Below are 22,246 nucleotides of genomic sequence, written 5' to 3'. Positions count from 1 at the left end.
ATTATTTCTCACGTAATCATTTGTTTTCTCTTGTGTTATCCTAGTTGTCCAGAACTAAAACAGCAAACCAAAATATAAGCATGTATGTACCTCCTTCCACCCCTTCCTTATTCCCACTTTCCACGAATCCCACCCACTACCATCCAATTTAGTCACTGCAGCTGAAATCTACACCAAAAGTTCACCTTCCTCCCCTACCGCCGACATCACCACCGATTAATAAATAACCCCTTGTTTTGTGTATTTGTCTTATAGAAGCAGGTCCATTTCAGATGATCAACTCTAGTTTCCTATTTTCCTATTTATTTATGGCTCCTATTTTCCAATTCCCTTATCCAAAATTTGTAAATAAATATCAGAAGAAAAGACACCGCTCCCTCCGTCTCTCCTTCCCTCCCCACGCCTCCGTCATTTCTATTACTATCACTACCATCACCATCATCATCAAGTCTTTTTCTCCATTCAACTGTTCTAATTACCAAGAGATCCAAGAACGGGGTTTCTCCCTTTTGGCTTCTTTACGCTGGCGGATTTTTCTTTTGTTTTCTTTATTTTTTTTTGGATTCTACGGCTCTGCGCTTCGTCTTCGAGGTAAAAATCCCTCTTTTTGGTGTGAAGTTTTGATTTTTGTATCCATCTGTGGCGATTTCGGGGCTCAAAGCGGCGATCTTTGGCGTGTTTCTTCTCTGTTTTCTGGTTATCTTTCCCAGGTGTCTCGCAGTTGGAAGAGAAGAAAGAAGGAGAAGAAGAAGCACGGTACAAAGTTTGATTAGAAGAAGAAGAAGAGCTCCGGAGGAGGGTTTGGGGTGGGGAGGAGTGAGAGTGTAGAGAGTAAGTGGGAGGGATCGATGCCTGGTGATGAGCGCGGTAGAGTGGAGGAAAAGGGGGGAGAGGAGGGATCGGAGTCTAATTATGAATCGGGGCTGGATCCAGGGGGCAAGAGAGGAGGGGCGGGTGCTGGTTCGCAGGAGAGGCGTGGGGATGCGGCCGTGCCGTCTCCCATCATCAGCATCGTGATCTCGCAGCCAGAGGAGGTTCCGAATCACTCCAAGGTGAGCGTCTCGAAGAGTGCAGCTCCTGAGGGCGATGACAAGATTGCAGCCACGAAGAAGGGCTGCTTGCCAAGGAGTGAAAGTTACCAGGAGCAGTGCAGGTAATGCATGATTTTTATAGCTTGAATTAATTTGGATATTGATTTATGATGTTTTTCGAATTGGTTGATGTGAACTATCAAGTCAGTGAATTTGCAGGCGGTAGGCTGGCAATTGTCTATCTCTAGATAAGCCCTCCTGGAGAATGATATTACTCAAGGAAGAAACCGATTAAAGATCTTTTTCTTTCCCCCATTTAAAACAGTTTTTATTGAAGCTAAAATGCCATATGGAAATCAAGATAACCTATTAGCATAGAAATACATACGAATCGATAAATGATGGCCCAGTGTATGAGGCTCCTGCCATTGCAGAGTCCGGTGAGGGTTAGACTTACATAGCTTTACACCTGTCTGTAGAGAAGCTGTTCCCATGTTTCGAACCCATCATAACGGAGCAACCTTAGAAAAATATACACAAATTGATGAATTATGCTAAAGGTGAATCATGAGAAAAGATGTTTGTTGGGGCCTAAAACAAAGCATGTTATCATTTATTGTTTTCAGTAGTCTCCTATAAGCTAGTTTCTTGTTTCCAAGAAACGTGCTGTAAAAGTTTCAACTTTGTAATAAAACTAATCGCTTTTAAAAAAACTTCCAGTATTTATAGCCATGAGTGTCTATTTTGTCCAGCTATTGTGGGCCTGCTTATATGCATCTTATTGCCAACCATTTAGGGGTTAATGCTGACATCATTACCAAATGAAGAAACCGCTGGTATGTAAATCAAATGAAGTTAGTTGCTATATGTTGTCTTTTGATAGATCGCTTTCATGAGGATACTGATGTCTAACCGTCCATCATACTATATATCTATCTATCTCTAAAGCATCATCTCAGTAAGTAATAAACTAAAGAGCCTGCAAAGTATATTTGTGGAGGGGCTGGAAGGATGCCCTTTCATTAAGGACAACACCTCTTGTTTTTCGAGATAAATTTAATGGTTTAAGGATATTAGGAATTATACTGTTGAACTGCTGGATGTAGAGATCAGGAAGCAAGGATCAGGATATTTTGACGGAGGTGAAAAATGGAAGAGGCTACAGAGAAAGAAGTGAGTTCTATTAAGGATATCAAGGGGAAGGGAGTGGGAGAGCTATGCAAACATTGTTGAGGTTGGCTAAAGATGTCATTAATAGGCCTAAAAGCTTTAATCTTGGAATAAGGTGTAGACTAGAAAGCAGTTGTAAGTTACTCTGATTTGAGATGTAGGAAGAGCTTTTTGTTATTAGTGTTTCCTGAGTTCCTCAAAGTTTTAATTGCTGAAGTCACAATAATGGATTACTAATGTGGGAGCAGAGAGAAGATGGTCTTGGAGTTATTTGTCATACAAGGAATTCATGGAAGCTATCTTCTATCTACAATTCCTATGTTCAATTTAGTAGGGATTCTTGATGATATCCAACATTGTTGAAGGTGGTGACCAAAGATGTTTTTTGGCAAATGTTAGTTTTCCCACATGAAAGGGGCATTCTTTGTTGGGAGAAGAAGTTCCCAAATTCCTTAAGATAAGGTAATCCAAATATTCTTACATGGGAAAACCTTTCAAATAAGGTAATCCAAATTGATGAGAAATGCAAGCTGCTTGAAGGAAGAAAAAACTTGAGAAATTACTGTTCTATCGTGACTTTGCCTAGTATTTATGGAGTTAGATTGTGATATGGATACATTATATTAGCACTTGTTTGAGCATAATGTTGACTACCAAGATTTGTGTCGTCTAATGGGGTTGGGTCTATAAATCAAATATTGTTCTACGAATGGTGTATCTGTTGTTTCCAACAGGTAGGGTTACAAGTAGTTACTGCAAATAGTGTTTTGTTGATATTACGTTTGTTGCAGGTGCAACTTTGCACTCAAGTCCATCTTTGATAAGTAGCTTGAATTCTATTATCCAACCTATGCCCACAATGATTATATAATCAACTTAGAACAATCTAAGGCAATTGCAGTCATTTACTAAATATTATGCCTGAGTCGAAGTGGAGTGGAAGGTGTGATAGACTGAGCTGGAAACGAATATGAAATGCCTTATTTTCTTCATATTGTGGTTGGAAAATATGACTCTTTGAAGGGGTGTCAAAAGTCAGCAAGAGTTGTTTCGAGGAATTGGGCTTACATGTCCTTGATTGGGAAATTGTTGGCAATGGAACTTTATGCCTTGAGATTATTATGAAAGTGTAATACCTTAGTGTTTATTAACTTAGGTTCCGTGCTACAATTTCTTTGCCTTTTGTCCTTAGACGGGTAGAAGGTGATGGTTGGGTGATTTTGAGTTTTTCTTCTTTTTTTTTGCCTTATATATTTTGTTTTGATTACTAAAAAAAGCTTCCTCAACCCATTTGAATGTTGTTAGGCAATCATTTTTCAAGCTTTTTTTGCTCACTGAATCTTGAATTATTTGGACTCTCGTATTTTTGGGAATTCATTTGTTAATACTAGGCATTTGCTTTTGTTGATAAATATGACAATAAGTGCACCATATTTTAATATTCAAATAGCAAAGTACTAGCATCAAGGTCCGCTGAATCGGTACCAAGACTCGTACCGGTTGGCGGCCGGTATGGGTAAGACGTGCCGGTTTTGTACTGACACACCTTTTTTTTAGTCTTCAAGATTATTTAATTGGTAATCACTCTTTTTAAATTTTTTTCAATGATTTTAAGTCTAATTGACATTTTTTTTTTTTTATGTTTCTATGATCCTGGTTTAACCTAAATGATGTATTTTATTATTTTAAGATGATACAAATCATAAAATGATTAGTGAGATATTGCCTGCTACAAGAAACTATATAAAATATTCTCAAATCAAATAGTCGTAAAAATTATAAAATAATACAATCAATTATATACATTTAAAGTACAATATACATACCGATATCTAAAATCGGGTCGAGTGACGATGACTCTCATAAATATCCGAATCATCGGCATAGTCAGGAGGTTCATCAATCCACCCCTCTTACCAAGCGGCGTTGTAGTCTTGTACGTTCATTTCATAAGGAACGCACGCCGGACTATAAGTACTATCTAATCTCTTGCTGAAGCTCTGGCTCTGAGAGGTATTCTCTGGATGATAATACAGTTGTAGAGAGGTCCATCCGAATATGCCAGCAGCAAAATCCGACTCGTGAGATGTTTCGAGCTATACGCTTAGCCATCTCATTCTGCTGTCATTAATCATCCAGGCTCGCCTGCATAGCAGCCTGGATCTGTGCGTCCTCATCATCTGGAGAGGACGCCTTCTCTGACTCCTTGGAGTGATAGAAAGGTGGCTTCGCCACTCGGCGGTCCGCTTTTGCCTTCTTGAAAACTCTCTCTACTCCGAAATCAGCGAAGTGCTTCATCAATTGCTGAACCCTCTGTGGGCATTTCCGGTACATAGATACGTCAAGGTAACCATCAGCTAAGTGTTGCTTCAACTTAGTTATCTCCCTCTCCTAAACTTTGTGTTACACCAGCTGTACTTCCAATGGTGCCGGCCCGAGAGCATTGGCCCATGATCCCAGTCAATGTTACGTTCTGGATTTTTTTTTTTCTTGATGGCTCTATTCCTACAGATTTACCAAGTACATCAGTTTATCAATTATTTAAAAATAGCAAAATTTTGTTATGACGAAGATTATTTTTTTTACCACAGAAAATACATCTGATTTATCTAATACATAACTCTTATTTTTTATATTATTTATTTATTTATATATTTTTAATAATTTTTAAATTTAAAAATATGTTTAAATATCATAAATTCAGAAAAATATGATTTCTACCTCATAAATTACTTCTAAATTATGTAATACGTACTACTAACTTTTCATAATTTTTGGTATTATTTATATATTTTTAATTATTTTTTGAATTTAAAAATAATTTTAAATATTGATATTTCAAAAAATTAATTTCAGCTCAGGTTTATATTGAATCTATTAATGAATACTACATATATATTTTTTAGGCTCTCGGACATGCATCAAAAGCTACTTTTTTTTTTCAAATTTAGGTCTAGGCCACTGTGCGCACGATTGCATCAAAACTTGAATGAATGAATACTAAATTTTTATGAAAAGTATCTTGCATGCCCCTAAATACGTTTATGATCTTATAGTTTTTTTTAAAAATATTTATTTTATTTATTTTATTTTTAATCCAAAAATATATTTTTAATTTTTTTAAAAATATATATAATCTAAAAATCAAAATTTTTATGTCAGCATGTAGATTGTCTATAGATCTACAACATATCAAAAAATCAAAAATTTTGGCACGATGTTCCTTTACTTTGCAATTTTTGAGCGATTTTTTCGCGCCTTGCCCGCAAAAAAGAAGAAAATGAGATAGAAAAGAGAAAATACATCTTATTTAGCTTTAGATTTTTTTTTTCTGATAGTCTGAATCGGTGTTGGTTTTGGAGTATTTGGAAAGAAAAGACGGCGGAGAAAGCCACCACTTTCAAATGCCATTGGGATGGCTTTCTCAAACCTTTCTAATAGCCACCTAATGCTTTAAAAGCATCAAGTGGCTCTACAGTAACAACCCAATTTGGAACCGAGTTGATTCGGTGGAACCGGCTGGTTCACACCGAGTCCGCACCAAACCGACCGGTTCTGGCCAGTAAAGGTCTGGTTCCAGCCAATAAGGGACCGGTTTCGGCCGGCTCGGTAGGGATTCCGGCCGGTATGGGGCCGGAACCGATATTATTAAGCGAACTGACTCAGTTTCGCATTGGGTCGGCTCGGCACTTTTCGAATCGGGTTGTTCGGCCTAGTTCGGAAGACATTGATTAGTATGAAGTGGCATAAAAAAATGCACAAATTATATAATTCATACCAAGGTTCGACATCTCGGTACCGGATTCCATACCGGTACCATTCTATTACTATGTCGGTACGCAGTTTGGCATGAGATGGTGAGGTGTACCAAGTGTCGTTACGGTATAAGACTGCGTACCAGTACGGTACAGTACGTTCGGTATGGTATGCTTAGAACTGACCGGTATGACAAATTTTAATTCATACTAATATACACAGTTATTATTAGGAAAATGTAAATCTTTTATAATCAAATTATAATTTTCAAATTTAGAAATATCATTTTTTTAACATCAAGGCTCTGTTTGGTTGTTAAGAAAATGAAATAAAAGAAAGATAAAATGGTGGAAGGAAAAAAGGAAAGGAAAGCAAAGGAAATTGAGGATCTTCTCATGTTTCATTGAAGTAAGAAAATTGCAGAGAAATTTTTTTCAAAAGTGCTTAAGATATGATTATGTTATCTTGAGCCACTTGGCTAATTGTCAATTTTCTCTCAAAGTAGCCACCTTTTGGAGAAGAAAAAATTGAGGATTGTTTGAGGACATTTTGGCCTTATATCTCTTTCATTTCTCTCCCTGGGTTTCTTTTTTAGTACCAAACAGCAGTAAAGAAAGAAGATTCCTTCCTTACAAATTTTATTCTCTCTCACTTTTTCAGCAAGCATATAGAGCCTGAAGGATGTTGGATTCATTATACACACTTTGTATCCTAAGTAATCTTAGATGTGCATTTTGGTCTAGATATCCTGAGACACATTCCGAACTTCAGCTCTGGAAATACAGATTATGACCGGTGGTGAAAGCTCTGTTCAATATGGGTTCATTCTTCTTTGGAATACCAGAATGTTCTTGTAAATATGATCTCTCCTGTGCTCTAGTGTCTTGCTCTTTGCACATTAAACTTAAATGCCCTGATTTTTCTTCTCCTTTTTTTCAGATTTCCAAGAGGACTATTTACTCCAGCCTTGCTTTCATATTTCACTTCTGGTCTCAAGTAAAGAGACTTTAAAATGCAAAAAAAAAAAAGGCAACATAGCATCTCACCTTGTTTTTGTAAAGCAAGAAATATTAAAAGCTCGGCATAGAACTAATTGTTTCTTTCTATGTGAAACTTATCTAGTAGAGTTTTTATTCATTGGTTTATCAGTATTTTAGTTGCAGAAGTTCTTAAGCTTTTCTTACTGTTGATTTGTTATACTTCCACTCATTTTCGCTGATTCTAGCTGGTCCAATTCTCCTATGCTTGCTCTACATTACCAAAAGTTCTGGAAGATTGGGGGTCATTGCAATAAGATTTAAGTCTGTATTGATTTGGTGCTTTTCTTTTGTCAAAGACATATGATCTGTTTATTATATGTAGTGGTTATGTACTTCATTTTCTTCATTTAATTACTGCTTTCCTTGGCAAAGGCCAACTAATTCTTGTTCCTATGATGTGTTAAAAACTTGACCAGAGTTTGTCAGCAGCAAACAGAAGAACCTCTGATGGATCTTGGGTGCAGATGCAGAGGTGAGCTTGCACAAGCACACCTCTCATGCATAGGGATTTGGTTTCGTACTAGAGGTTCAAATAAATGTGAGATATGCCAGTAAGTCATTCACTTTTCAGAATCTTTTCTCACATCCCCAATATTGTAAATATCACTCATCTATTAAGATCAAACCTCTTGGTACAGGCAGGTGGCTGTAAATGTCCCATTTCCAGAGTCCCAACCAAGTGTAAGTATATCTAAGTAGGAAAAGTATATAATAATTATTTTAAATAACTTGGAAAGTGTTGATGTTTGACAGCACTTAACAGAGTCACAGTATATCTTTTATATGAGTCATGCCATGTCAATATCCTAAATCTCGGTACTAGGCCCTGCACCAGTGCCCAGCCCTGTATTGGTACCTTACCTGTATGGCGCAGTATATGCCCCTGTACCAACACATGGGCACACCATTGGAGCCGTCATGGCACCTGTATCATGTTGTTGGTTGTGGGCATATTGAGCCTCCTTGTATGGCGTGCCCATATGGTATTGTTTGGTACTCAATGTGTGTGTGCATTGTCTGCATTGATCTTATGCATAATCTTTGTAATGAAACTTTTGTTATATGAGAAGTTTGAACTGTTTGAATTTGTGCATATGAATTTGTTATAATCTGTAAGTTGCTTGTAGTATATTGGAAAATAGCCTTTTGACCTATCTAGCTATTAAGATTTTCTGTATATGTCTCCCTCTTTTTATGGACCAGACGAATTATTGGGTTTGGAGGGTTGACCCATCCTATGGAGGGGTACGAGGAGAACATGGAAGGGTATTTATGTTACTATGGCTGAGATTGCTGCAATAATTAATTCTTATCTAGTTTCTTTGTTCTATTTCTTATTACTTTTTGTTAACCTTGTCTTAACAGGGATGCTTTAGCCCTTTGTGGGTTGCCTTCGCCATTTTAATTGGAGGACTCCTGTTAGATGTGCTAATATCTGTTTCTCTTGGTGTTTCTGCACTTCCTGTGAATATCATAATTGGTATCATCCTTTTTCTTATAAATGCTGTACATATTTTATAAAATATATCTTCTGGGTTCTGCATAGCATGTGAATTTATGCCACGAAATCCAGGGTCTACCATGATTTTTCGCAACTTAGATGCAGCATCAGATTTGATCAACAACAAAAAAAAAGCCTTCCATATAAACACATGTTTTTCCAGAAAGATGCTAACGACTATGATATATATATTTTTTCTAAATTAGGAACTATCAAGTGTTTCAGGTTGCTACTTTTAATTTCTTGTTCTGTATATACTGAGAGATCGTGGCCAAATACAAGGCCTGACATTTTTTATATATGCCAATGCATTTGACTATAATCTCTTGGCAGACTCATTGCTTATGGATTTTAGTTAGAAGATTTAACTAGATTTTCTTTCTCTAATTCACAATAGTTGTGCTATTTTGTCTCCATTAGTTCGATTAATGAAACTTCTTGACCTACTTATAGGGCTGTCATATGACAAGCTGTTTGCTAGCAGCTTATGTTCTGCTTGCACTTCAGCTTGATGTTGCCTAGCTCAAATGGTAAACATGACAAACTTGAGCTAGGTTTTTGAGCTTGAACAATAAATGAGAAACATGAGCTATGCCTAGGTCACTCATTTTTGGCTCAATTAAGGTCAACATAAAAAAGTGTAAGTAAATATATATGTAAGGATTATTTTGTTTGTAAATTGTACCTTTTATAGTGGTTTAGTACCTATAATCATAACTATTAGATTGCAATCTAAAAGTGATATATGTATTGATGTTACCAACCTTTAGATTGGGATATAACGATTCATTTTATAACTTATAAGCTACTGATCTTCATTGATCCAGGAGGTTCATTCGTGGACCAGTCTTGCCATTTTGGATAGGTTTAGATGAGCTTCTGGAGCAAAATCCGTCACATCCAAGACTCAATCGAGTACCAAAAACTTCGGGAAGCCGTAAAGGCTAGTGCAGGAAGAATTTGGTGATATGACTAAAGGCAAAATTAATATAAGAATCAAGATCTAGAGATTATATATATATATATATATATATATATATATATATTATTTTTAGTAATTTATATTCTCTTTTAATTAGGAGAGAAATTCAATCCAATTTGGACTAAATTTCACTAGCATAAAAAGAAGAAAGTTTTCATCCTCTCAAATAAAGAGAGCAGATCTCTATAGAATAGTAGAGAAGTTGCAACTTCTCCTCTTTTAGCTTGAAGAGGAATTCGACTCAGATAAAGAGGAGCTTATAGTACATATAGAGGGCATATGCTAAAGTTTTGGAGAGGGGAATAAAGGGGGTGAAAGCAGTGAAAGCAAAGAGCATAGACTCTAGTTTCAACTGGCTAGAACCTTACTAAAAAGAGTTAAAGCAAAGACCACTAGACTCTTTTTTCTGCCGTGATATTTACGACAATTTATGGATCATGAAAAATTAATGAAAATAAAGTGCTTAGAGCCTTGCTTTCTAAAATTTTTATGGTTTAGTATTTTATTCGACAGATTCGAGTTGAGCGGGTTGAAGGAATTTCGTCTCTCCCTGATTGGATCATTTATTGCTTTCTGGCTTTTACTCTCTGTTTTCCCCCTGTCTATGAGTCACTATCTCCTCCACTAATGCCCTGAGACTTGAGAGATTCTACTGTTGCTGACAGATCCATCAACAAACCTTTCTGATCTCCACTCTTGTCTTTCCTTCCCTTGCTTGCTTGTTCCTCCTTCTAGATGTTGCAAAATCTTCCCCTATTCCTTGCCTTTAATTGGCAAAATTCCAAGGACTTGTCCTTTCAGACTTTGCTGCTGTCAACTGCCACTTTTGGTCGAGCTTCCCCCTTCCTGGACAACCTCCATTTGCTTCTACCTCCTCACTTGTTCTCGACTGCTTGGTACTACATATAAAAACATTTAAATTCTTGGCCATGGCAATGGCAGCACCTTCTACATTATCTGAGGCTCTACTTAGTGCCACATTTGACAACTTTTAAATCCTTGGCCATGGCAATCGTGTCCTTATCTTTATTGTCCTTGGTTGTCACACTACCACAATGTACGTCCTCAAGATCTTCCATCTTGATGCCTTTCTTTGCTGCCCTACTTTTATGAAGTTGACATCCTCTACCAGACTCAAACCTTGTGTTTCGTCATTTTAACCCTAACTGTAATATCCCTTCCCCCATGCCTGTTGATGATTTAAATCTCAATTGCGTCGAGCTTGAGCTAGCTAAAATTTGAATTGCTTGGGCTTGAGCTGGTCCCTACCAGCTCATGACAAGTTTGAGCTGTGCTTGAGCCAATTGAGTCAATCTGATTAGTGGCCAAGTGAAGCTCAAGTCGGGCATAGCTTGCTTATCCTCAGCCCTTTATACCTACCCTGCTTGTCTATGCTTTTGCCATTCTTTTCATTGGTACTTTTAGTGGATCACCTATTTGGAAGTAAGCTGATTAAAGTGATATTGTTGAGGAACCAGATTGATGCATGTATAGGGACCCATTAATGTCGCTGGACTAAATTAACTTCTGACTTGGTTGTTGTATAAAAAGAAAAGTGCACGAAACTGCAGGATCATAAATTTGCGCGCTACCTAATTTTGTGCACTTGTATGTGTCTGTGTGAGAGAAAATTGTTGGTTTCTCATAAATGACATTGAATAGGAATTGATTTTTAATTACCACCTAAGATATGGAAGTTTAATTGAGAGATTTTATTGATAGGATGAAAGCAAAGAAGTTGCTAGATTTTTTTTTCCCATCACTTGGTAGGTTAAAGTAGGAGGTAACCGTATCCGGAGAGGGCTTGGATATACCAGGTTTGATTAGATCAATGCACCTAATACTGATGATGATTGCATTATATGTGCAAAGTGGACATTTTGATTACTAATATATTGGTTTTAGAATCAAAAGAAGACTTTCAGGTCCCATACATAAGTTCATTTTTTCGGTCGTAGAAGAGGGGTGAACTAACTATGAATTTAAGTGCAACCTGCAGCACTGGCATTCGCCGAGTACAGGGGTGGTGCTGGAAAATAAGTAAAAACAATGGGAATTAGAAGAGATGTTGCAAAATGCCAACCAGCTGGTTGGTTGCCTCACGAAACAAATTGAAGCCACAATGGTTGGGATTGATCGAAGCAGGTCGCGCACGTCGTCCATGAAGGGGTGGTGGGTAGCATTGCTTCTGCAAATCCAAGAAAGAACACTTGCTGAATCCCCTCCAATGACAAACTTTGAACTTCCATTGAGTCTAGGTGTTGATGGACCCCCTTCCCTAGCAGTAATGAGCTTGGTTATGTTTTCTGAAGAAATAGGTAATGGACAAATACCTGCTAGAATCACCCCCTTTGGATGTTTGCATAGATGCATCGAAGTTCAGCTCGACCGATCCTGGTTGGGGTTCATTGAGTTACAAATAGGTGGGAATCACTCACCTGTTGAGGTGAGGCTGATGGGAGAACCCAGATGCCAGACTATGAGCTCCTATGCTTCAACCGTTCGAAAAACCTGAGAATCATAAGTGGTTGGACAACAGACCCTTGAAAGATTTCCTTGTTATGATCTTCCCACAGGTGCCATAGGAGGTAGGCAAGCTTGGTTCGGGCTAGTGACATCTGTGGGTCCTTGCAGGAGCAAATAAAAAAGTCATGGCAGATTCAAGATTATAAAGAGGACTTTGTTCAATGTCAAATGAGAACTGGAGAGGACTTTTAGACCAAACAACTATTGCATTAATGCATGGAGAGGACTTTTTGATGTATTTAACTTATTGATTTTGGATTCAACAAATGATTTTAAGATCCCATGCGTAATTTCATGAATGGATTTTGAGGACCATGTTCAATGTTAATTGCATTAGAGAATTTGGAGTGGGCTTTTGGATTTCAAAAAGACTACTACGTTGGAGGATTTGTAAAGGATTTTCAGATTCACGAACAATCTGATTTCGGCATTTGGAGAGGAGTTCTAGATCTCCGGCTAATTTTGATGAGCTGACTTTCACGGATGAACCTAAATTAATAGTTTCAGAGGATCTGAAGATTACTTTGGGATCCACTCTCTACTAATGAGTTGGAAGTTTGGGATCCTAACTTAGTATGGTCAATGCATTTATGGGAGTAACATCATTTCTACATTAGAAAATCTGACAGGACTAAGAAATTTATTAGTGACTTGATTTTGGGATCGAGAATGGACTTTCAGATTCCATGCTAGTTTTTATTAATTGATCAGATATGGCTTAAATAAGGAAATGATGTTTGATCAGTGTTACCTGTACACCTGGTTCATGTGCCAAGTGTTCTAGTGTCTATAGAGTGTTTAATGTGTCAGTTTCAAAATACCTTAGATTAGGACTGTATCCACAAATTCAATTAGTATTCCTTTTCGAAATGTGCGCCATATGCAATATATATAGTCAGTGTGAAAATAGATGCAAAAAATCTTCATAAACCAAAACATATCTATTACTACTTTAATGGGGGCACCGATGCTTCTCATTTGGACTCTTCTAAGCTAGAATTGTATTATAGAGAAGGATCATTAATCCTAGAGTCCAAACACCAAGGAATTTGATACCAAATTCTGCATATATGCATATATACGTAAATAAATTTTCCAATTGCTGAATCACTACATTTCCCAAACCACATTTAGGTAACATGCAGCTGGTAAAAAAGAAACACACTAGGAATGTAGTTGTGAGGGATGCTTTTTTTTGGCATAACTAGGCTTGATGTTTGATGTATTTGTATGCAAAATTTCTCTTGATTGTTATTATTCTTTTAAGAGAATGTAGAAAGATTCATCTGCCTATTACATTTAACACGAAATATATATGCATACGTACATATCCGAAATAAATTTTTTTTTTATTTTTCTTTCTTTTTGGTTCAGAATCCTCTGTTTTAAAGCATTTGTTTCACGCCATGCTTACTATCTGCTTTTAAGCAACATCATCTGAAATATGTAATTAATGTATAGTTTGTAAGAGATGGATTAACTTCTTTTGCCAAATGAATTCTTATGTTAAAGAAGTTACTAATTTGGCATATTGCATGCTATATACTTCATGATGTGCACAAGCTGATCATGTTGGCCACTAATATATTCAATTATTATTGTCTGAATGGTAACTATATGATCTATATATTAAATATTTAGTACAAGGTTTCTAAATATACACACCTTTAGTGTGGTGTTTTAATTTTTAAAGAGGGTTCTTTGCAACTGTATACATTACGCTTTTTCCCTAAAAAATTCATGCACTCAGATACCTGCTTCTCAAGTTTTATGATATCAGTCTTACAGTGCTGTCTGAGTTTCATGATTGTGATATTTCTATTGCCTGTTGATTTTTCATGTGCTTCCCCTTGTCGTTGTATTTATTGTTATATCAGCCTAACTAAAGCTTCAAAGGAACTTTTCTTCCATTTGTTGTCTGAAGCTAAAAAGTTTGTTGAAGTAACTGCTGCTTAAACTTGGGACTTTGCTTTGATTGTTCAAGAGGGTTTGGAATGTTGGATGGTACATATGTGGCCTAAGTCTCTTCCTGTTCCTTGTAATTTACAGATCATTGAACAATGACTGGAATGGCAAAATTCAGCCACTCTGTCACCAAGCCATCTTCCGAAATGAAATTATAAAAAGATAAATTGTCCTTGACCTATCCTTTTTCTTGCATGTTTATTTGGATTTTGGACATTTGAGATATCTCCCACATCACCATAAGCAGTTTACTAGTTTCAACTTTGCTTAATTCAATCTGTTTCAAGTTCACTATGTTCTCTTGGTGCATGCCACTTTCTACTGCACATTTTTTCCATCCATGCTCTCCTTATCCAGGATTGGTCTCCCATTGTCTTTTCATCTGTTAATTTGCTTCTCGGCTGACTTTTGTTTTCCCCCTCCTTATTTTAACATCCTTTTACTCCCCATTTGCTAAGTTTCTTCTGGCATATTTAGTTACATTGCTTTGCTTGACCTTTACTCGTTCATTTGATCCTTCAGGACTTGCGCATCATCACCTCTTCCTCTATTTTCTTTGCACAATTAATTGTCTTGTTTTTGCTTAATTGCTTAAAAGAACAAGATTGTCTTGTTTTTGTAATTGAATTTAAATGCATGATTACTTTGCATAATATAATTATTTAAGTCTTACTTCTCAAGTCTCAAAATAGTTATGCATTTAAATTTAATGTGTTCCTAGAGAAATTTAGTTTTGTAACATGAACAATTAAATCAGATTATTAAAAGCTGAAGCATCTTGGTATGTTGTGCCTCATACAACTATCCAATAGCATCAAGCTTCTGGAATTCACGAAAATTACTAGTATCCAGGTAGTATTGTGTGCACATATTGGAAGGGATAGAGTTAGAGAGGAATGTGACGGTGGAGGAAGGCAGGAGGCGTTTCAAACTCTAGGTGTGAGATATTGAGGTGTGCTCAATTGTGGAATTTTTGATAATTTTGTTTTGGAGTCTAGACTAGGAAGCATAAGAGTCTAGAGTTGAAAATTTGGCATGAGGCTGTACCTTATGTTGTATATAATCTATCTCCTGTCACCCATAGAATCATCAAAATTAATTAATTTTGCATTGTAAACTGAACAAATGTGTTAGGAAAGGCTCCTTCACTAGATGAAAACTTTTCTATCTTTGTGTGAGTAGAATGAGAATACCACAATAATTAATCAATGTAAGAACCACCAAAAATCAAACCACAAGAAAGAGACAAGAATTTTTAGGTGGAAAACCCTCCAATATGAGGGAAAAAAACCACCGGACCTAAGTCCACCACAAACCTCCACTATCAACAATAATGGGCTTACAAAGTATCTTCTCTAGGCTAAGCTAGAGGATCACATACATCAAGGATCTCTTCCTTGGATCACAAACAAAGAGTTTATATGAAAAAGAGTTTAGGCTCCAATAATAAAATGAGAGCAATCTCACCGAGTGTAGGTTTGCACAAGGTTCTTCTTCCTCTTGAAATGCCTTGAATAAGATCTTCACCTCCTCCTTGAGATGGATTCCACAAGCACTTCTCCCGAGACGGCTACTCTTTTTTTTTTCTTCTCATCCACCCTCTAATAGAATAATAAACCCTAACCCCTCTTTTCCCTCTTTTTGTTTCCCCTTTTTTTTTCTTTTTTTTTCTTTATTTAAATTGCTGGGTCCCACCTCACATAAGGTGGGACTCGGCCAACAATTCTCCCCCTCCCATCTTGTGTGAGAGGCTCCACCAAGCTTGCCTTAAGCATACAAATATCATGCTTCTTCTTAAGCCAAATTTTAGTCATCGTATCCGACCCATTCTCATCGGTATGGATTTTCTCTAGATGCAAAAGCTTTTCTTCCAACACATCCCGAATCCAATGATACCTCACATCAATGAGCTTCGACCTTGAATGAAAGCTGGGATTCTTGCTAAGATGAATGGCACTCTGATTATCACAAAAGAGAGTATACTTGTCTTGTTTCAAGCCCAATTCTTGGAGGAATCTTTTCATCCACAACATTTCCTTACATGCCTCTGTCACCGCAATATATTCGGCCTCTGTAGTGGACAAAGCAACACATTTCTGCAATTTGGATTGCCATGAAACAGCTCCCCCTGCAAAAGTCATCATGTATCCCGATGTAGACTTTCGAGTATCAATATCACCAGCCATATCTGCATCTGTGAATCCTTCTAGCATAGTTTTTCCATTTCCAAAGCATAAGCAAGCTTTGGAAGTACCTCTAAGGTATCTAAGTATCCATTTGACTGCAGCCCAATGTTCTTTGCCAGGTTTCGAGAGAAATCTGCTCACAACACCAACTGCATATGCTATGTCTGGTCTTGTACACACCATGGCATACATCAAACTTCCTACTGTTGAAGCATAGGGTACCTTTTGCATCTCCTCTTTCTCCCTTTCATTTGTAGGACATTGCTTGTTTGTGAGTTTGAAATGATTTGCAAGTGGAGAGGAAATCGGTTTAGCCTTTTTCATATTAAACCGCTCGAGCATCCTTTCAATATACTTTTCTTGTGATAGCCAAAGCTTCTTGATCTTTCTATCACGAGAAATTCTCATGCCAAGCATTTGCTTTACGGGCCCCATATCTTTCATGGCAAACGACTTGCTTAAGTCTTTCTTCAACCTATCAATTTTGTTAGTATCACGGCCAATAATCAACATATCATCTACATAAAGCAATAGAATGATAAAATCACCATCACTAAACCTTTGCACATAGACGCAATGATCGGATTTTGTCCTCTTGTAGTCGTGGCCCATCATGAAAGAATCGAACTTTTTATACCTTTGCCTTGGTGCTTGTTTAAGCCCATATAAGCTTTTCTTCAACTTGCAAACAAGATGTTCTTTGCCCTTAGTTTTAAACCCCTCAGGTTGCTCCATATAAATTTCTTCCTCTAGGTCTCCATGCAAGAAGGCTGTCTTCACATCAAGTTGTTCAATCTCAAGGTCCATACTAGCTGCCAAACCCAATATAATTCGAAGAGATGACATTTTCACAACCGGAGCAAAAATTTCATCAAAATCTATACCTTTCTTCTGACCAAAGCCCTTCACAACTAATCTTGCTTGTACTTAGGTTTTAAGCCGCTCTCATCCTCCTTTAATCTGTATACCCATTTGTTCTTGAGTGGTCTCTTACCCTTAGGAAGCTTTACCAAATCAAAAGTATGATTTTTATATAAGGATTTTATTTCTTCTTGCATAGCTTGAAACCATTTATCCTTGTCCTTATGATTCTGCACTTCTTGGATGCATTCTGGCTCCCCCTCATCTGTAAGAAAAACATACTCTGAAGCAGGATATCTAGATGATGCTCTGTGCTGTCTAGTAGACCTTCTGACCTCTGGTTCTGTCATTTCAGACTGACTTGATAGCTCACCATGTTCTGAAGCTTCACTGTGACCATTATCACCTGTAGAACCCTCACTAGCACCTGTATCACTATGCTCACTGTCATCCTGCACATCTCCCCTATCATCATCATGGACCATAGGTGGAGGAACTGGATCAAGATTAATTGGAGAACTGTTCAAATACTTCGGCTTCTCTTGCTTTCCAAAGTCTTCAATAAACTGATCTTCAAAGAAGACAACATCTCTACTCCTGATCACCTTTTTGTCTTTTGGATCCCACAACCTGTATCCAAATTCTTCATGGCCATAACCTAAGAAAATACATTCTTTAGACTTTCCATCAAGCTTAGACCTTTCATCTTTTGGAATGTGAACAAATGTCTTGCATCCAAACACCTTCAAATGACTGTAGGATACATCTTTTCCTGTCCAAACTCTTTCCGGCACATCACCATCCAAAGGAGCCGATGGAGAAAGGTTGATCAAATCCACTGCAGTCCTCATAGCTTCACCCCAAAATGGTTTTGGCAACTTTGCATGAGAGAGCATACATCTGATTCTCTCTACAATTGTTCTATTCATTCTCTCTGCAACTCCATTTTCTTGCGGTGTTTTAGGAACTGTCTTTTGGAGCTTAATGCCATAGTCTTTGCAATATTTTTCAAATGGCCCTCTGTACTCACCTCCATTATCTGCCCTGATGCACTTTAGCTTCTTGCCTGTCTCTCTTTCAACCATGACATGAAAGTGTTTAAATATATCCAAGACTTGATCCTTGGATTTCAAAGCAAAAGCCCATACCTTTCTAGAATGATCATCAATAAAGGTAACAAAATAAAGTGCACCACCAAGAGTTCTACTATCCATCATGCATACATCACTATGTATCAAATCTAGAATATTAATTTTTCTAGATATAGGTGTTCTATGAAATGCAACTCTATGTTGTTTTCCGGCTAAACAATCAACACAAGTTTTCAAAGACACACCTTTGGTATTTGGTAGCAACTCCTTCTTGGCTAGAATTTGAAGTCCTTTCTCACTCATGTGCTCAAGCCTTTTGTGCCAAAGCTTTGTAGAGAAATCATCATCAATTGTATTCACCTCTCCTTTCTTTAGCTTTGCTTGCATCATGTAGAGAGTATTATTTTTCTTTCCTCTTGCTATCAACAAAGAGCCTTTTGTGAGCTTCCATTTTTCTTCACCAAAATGATTGCTATAACCTTCATCATCAAGCTTGCCGGTGGAGATTAAATTGAGGCGGATATCCGGAACATGTCTAACATCTTTGAGTAGCAACTTGCACCCTGTATTGGTCTCTAAACATACACTCCCCATGCCAACAATTTTGGATAAACCATCATTTCCCATCCTAACACAACCAAAATCACCAGAAGTATAGGATGTGAAGAAACCACCATGTGGAGTGATATGAAAAGAAGCACCAGAATCAATCACCCAGTTACTATCTTCATATGCAAGGTTGACACAACCATCACTAACAACAATGACATCTGCATCAGCTGCAACTGCTGTAACATCCTTTTCCTCTGTCTTTGCTTCACCTTTTTCTGTGTTCTGCTCTCTTTTCAATGCTCTGCACTCTCTTTTCATGTGTCCTAGTTTGCCACAATGATAGCATTTTATGCCTTTCCTTGACTTTGACCTGCCCCTGGATTTATCTCTATTGTAAGGATACTTGCTTTTGCTTCTACCTCTTCTTTCTGTCACAAGAGCCTCAGCTTCAGGAGATATTCCCTGTTCCTTTCTTCTAACCTCTTCATTTAGCATGCTATCCTTTACCATATCCAAAGTGACCTTGCCGTCAGGTGCAGAATTGCTTAGAGACACCACAAGAGTCTCCCAACTGTCTGGCAAAGAACTAAGAAGTAACAAAGCCTGCAACTCCTCATCTAGGACAAGCTTCATAGTAGTCAACTGATTCACCAAGTCTTGGAAGTCATTCAAGTATTCTGTCACACTTTTCCCATCTTTATACTTCAAGTTGACAAGCCTCCTAATCAAAGAGGCTTTATTCTGTGCAGTCTTTCTCTCATACATGGCCTCTAATTTCTTCCACAAAGAGAAGGCATTGGTTTCTTGAGCAACATGATGAAAAACAGTCTGATCAACCCATTGTCTAATTTGTGCAACTGTCTTTCTATTCATTATCTCCCATTCCTTGTCAGTCTTCTCTTTTGGCCTAGCCTCATCTCTATGGATAGGTTCATACAAATCCTTACAATAAAGGATATCCTCCATTCTAGGTTTCCAAATGGCATAGTTGTAAGATGTCAATTTAATCATGCCTCCCATAGAATCCTCCATTCGAGTCACACAAGAATTTTATCAAACACCTTGTAGGCACAAAACCTTGCTCTGATACCACTTGTTAGGAAAGGCCCCTTCACTAGATGAAAACTTTCCTATCTTTGTGTGAGTAGAATGAGAATACCACAATAATTAATCAATGTAAGAACCACCAAAAATCAAACCACAAGAAAGAGACAAGAATTTTTAGGTGGAAAACCCTCCAATATGAGGGAAAAAAACCACCGGACCTAAGTCCACCACAAACCTCCACTATCAACAATAATGGGCTTACAAAGTATCTTCTCTAGGCTAAGCTAGAGGATCACATACATCAAGGATCTCTTCCTTGGATCACAAACAAAGAGTTTATATGAAAAAGAGTTTAGGCTCCAATAATAAAATGAGAACAATCTCACCGAGTGTAGGTTTGCACAAGGTTCTTCTTCCTCTTGAAATGCCTTGAATAAGATCTTCATCTCCTCCTTGAGATGGATTCCACAAGCACTTCTCCCGAGACGGCTACTCTTTTTTTTTCTTCTCATCCACCCTCTAATAGAATAATAAACCCTAACCCCTCTTTTCCCTCTTTTTGTTTCCCTTTTTTTTTTCTTTTTTTTTCTTTATTTAAATTGCTGGGTCCCACCTCACATAAGGTGGGACTCGGCCAACAAAATGTTGGTCTGATTATAAATATGTATTAACAGACACATAATAGAAGAGTACTGGAATCATGTGTGTATGCTATATTCTAGAGTGGGTGCATCATCTTTGGTAGAAGATTTCAGCTACGAAGACTTTATTGTGTGGAGTAACATCCCTCCATATTTAAATGCGTATATGGGATACAGGATAATAGCCAGATATTTCATCATTGGCCAGAATCATTTTCTTCCTCCGGAATGTTGGTTGATGTAGGTTTGGTTTTGACTTTTGACTGTTGCAAGCTTGTGCATTACTGTGTGATCACTTGGTCCGATGCTGATTCCTCTTCATTTAGTTATGGAGAAAGTACAGGACCTCTGTGTCTCTTGGGTGTTACTGTAGAGAAAGGAAAATAAATAAAAACAGAGTAATTATAAAATTCACTTTTCAGAACACTACTGAAAGCCAGTAGTTTTTTCATAATCTTTCCCCTGATCTTTATTCTTTTCCACTTCATTTATATGTCAGGTTTCACATAATATTCACTTGATATCAAATGGTGCAGGTGTTCTTATCGTGCTGGGATTAGGCACTGCTCTTCGGCTTACACTAGAATGTTGTCATGAGTGGGGTTCAAGGAGAAATATTCAGAGGGCAGAGATGACCTCTATAGATCCTGGGTACCATCCTGCTGTGTAATTAGCTCTGTACATAATATAGAGAAATAGTGTTTGCCATTTTTCATTTATTGCTCTATTTTGCAAAGTTATATCTTTGCAAATAATTAGGTGAAATGCCAGGTATAATGTTGGTTTATATCTACTTTTCATTTCAAAGCTCTCTTGCTTCCTTTCCCTTTTAAACATGCCTCCAGTTTGGGCTTATTTTTTTGTTGTATCCTGACTTCCTATATGTGTCAAAGGACATAATATCAGCTGGCTGCATAAAGTGCACGATAGTTTTGGTTCCTTTGTTGCTACCATTTTCTCTCTGTTATTTTATTCAGACCATATCTTGCATTGGTCTTCTGTGGTAGCTTGCTGGAAACATTTGACTTACAAAGGGCTTTTATTGATGCGTGGATATTGTTTTATCGGGTACGATATTTGTCCTGCTGCATCAGCATGAGGCTATAAAGAACAAGTTGCCTGAGAAAACTACAAAAATCTTTGAGTGGAATTAGATCCTGATGACTGCACATCATTTGGCTAAATTTTGAAAGTTGAGCTGTTAACTTTCATTCTTCCAGGGTGATGTTGCAAACTCATTCAGGAACCCAAAATAATAATTTCGGGGCGCAATTATTATGACAATTGTTAAGTATTACGGAATTTTAGGGGATTCAATTTGGCTGGTGGCCAAATAAAATGGTGAGTATGGTCGCACCACTTCTCAAGTATTTTATTTTGGAGCCCAAGTGGTATTTTGTTTAGCCATTGTATAGGCTTTGATGGGTTGGGATACACTCTGCCTGCAGGGTGATGTTATGAGTTCAGGACTTTTTATTGTTATTTTTTAGTTTTTATGTTTTATTTTTACTTTTTATTACTTTTTTTTTTTTTTTTGCTTTGACTGATGTTCTTGTGCCTTTAATGGAGAGATGCTATGGTTTTTGTTGTTGTGTGCTGCACACTGGATCCTTGTCTATATTTGTAAGAAAACTTGGTTACTCTTGTGTTGCCTTTTGGTCTTGAAAAAACTAATAATATGAGAATAATCCATGAACCAAAGGGTATGGTATAACTAAGGAACAAATCAGGTCAAATATACCACTTAAGTCAGTCGTGGCCAACGGCTGGCCTAAAGTTCTTTGGTCTTGAAACCTGATGTCAGGATCGTCCCAAAGAGTGGGCTTAGAAGCGGAAACTTCAAAATTAAAAGATGGTCAATCCTTACTAAGAAATGCGTATTCACCATAAGCTAGGA

The 22,246-nt window shown here is 37.4% G+C and overlaps 1 protein-coding gene across 2 annotated transcripts; it reads left to right on the top strand.

Moving 5' to 3' along the window:
- The first annotated feature begins 339 nt into the window (after positions 1 to 339).
- Positions 340 to 21,289, top strand: LOC103703518. 2 transcript variants are annotated; one of them, XM_008786393.4, is made up of 7 exons: positions 342 to 591; positions 711 to 1,153; positions 7,414 to 7,548; positions 7,636 to 7,678; positions 8,201 to 8,263; positions 8,363 to 8,477; positions 20,886 to 21,289. In XM_008786393.4, exons 2-7 carry the CDS (start codon positions 849 to 851, stop codon positions 21,017 to 21,019), a joined length of 795 nt encoding a protein of 264 aa, XP_008784615.1. In that variant the 5' UTR covers positions 342 to 591; positions 711 to 848; the 3' UTR covers positions 21,020 to 21,289. The 2 variants fall into 2 exon arrangements, with proteins under 2 accessions (XP_008784616.1, XP_008784615.1); XM_008786394.4 differs by lacking the exon at positions 8,201 to 8,263 and having other exon boundaries at positions 340 to 591.
- The last annotated feature ends 957 nt before the right edge of the window (positions 21,290 to 22,246 follow it).

This window comes from Phoenix dactylifera, chromosome 2 (genome assembly GCF_009389715.1).
Source record: "Phoenix dactylifera cultivar Barhee BC4 chromosome 2, palm_55x_up_171113_PBpolish2nd_filt_p, whole genome shotgun sequence".
Lineage (NCBI taxonomy): Eukaryota > Viridiplantae > Streptophyta > Magnoliopsida > Arecales > Arecaceae > Phoenix > Phoenix dactylifera.
Note: the sequence above shows the minus strand (reverse complement) of the source record. Positions and strands in the feature narration are given on the sequence as shown.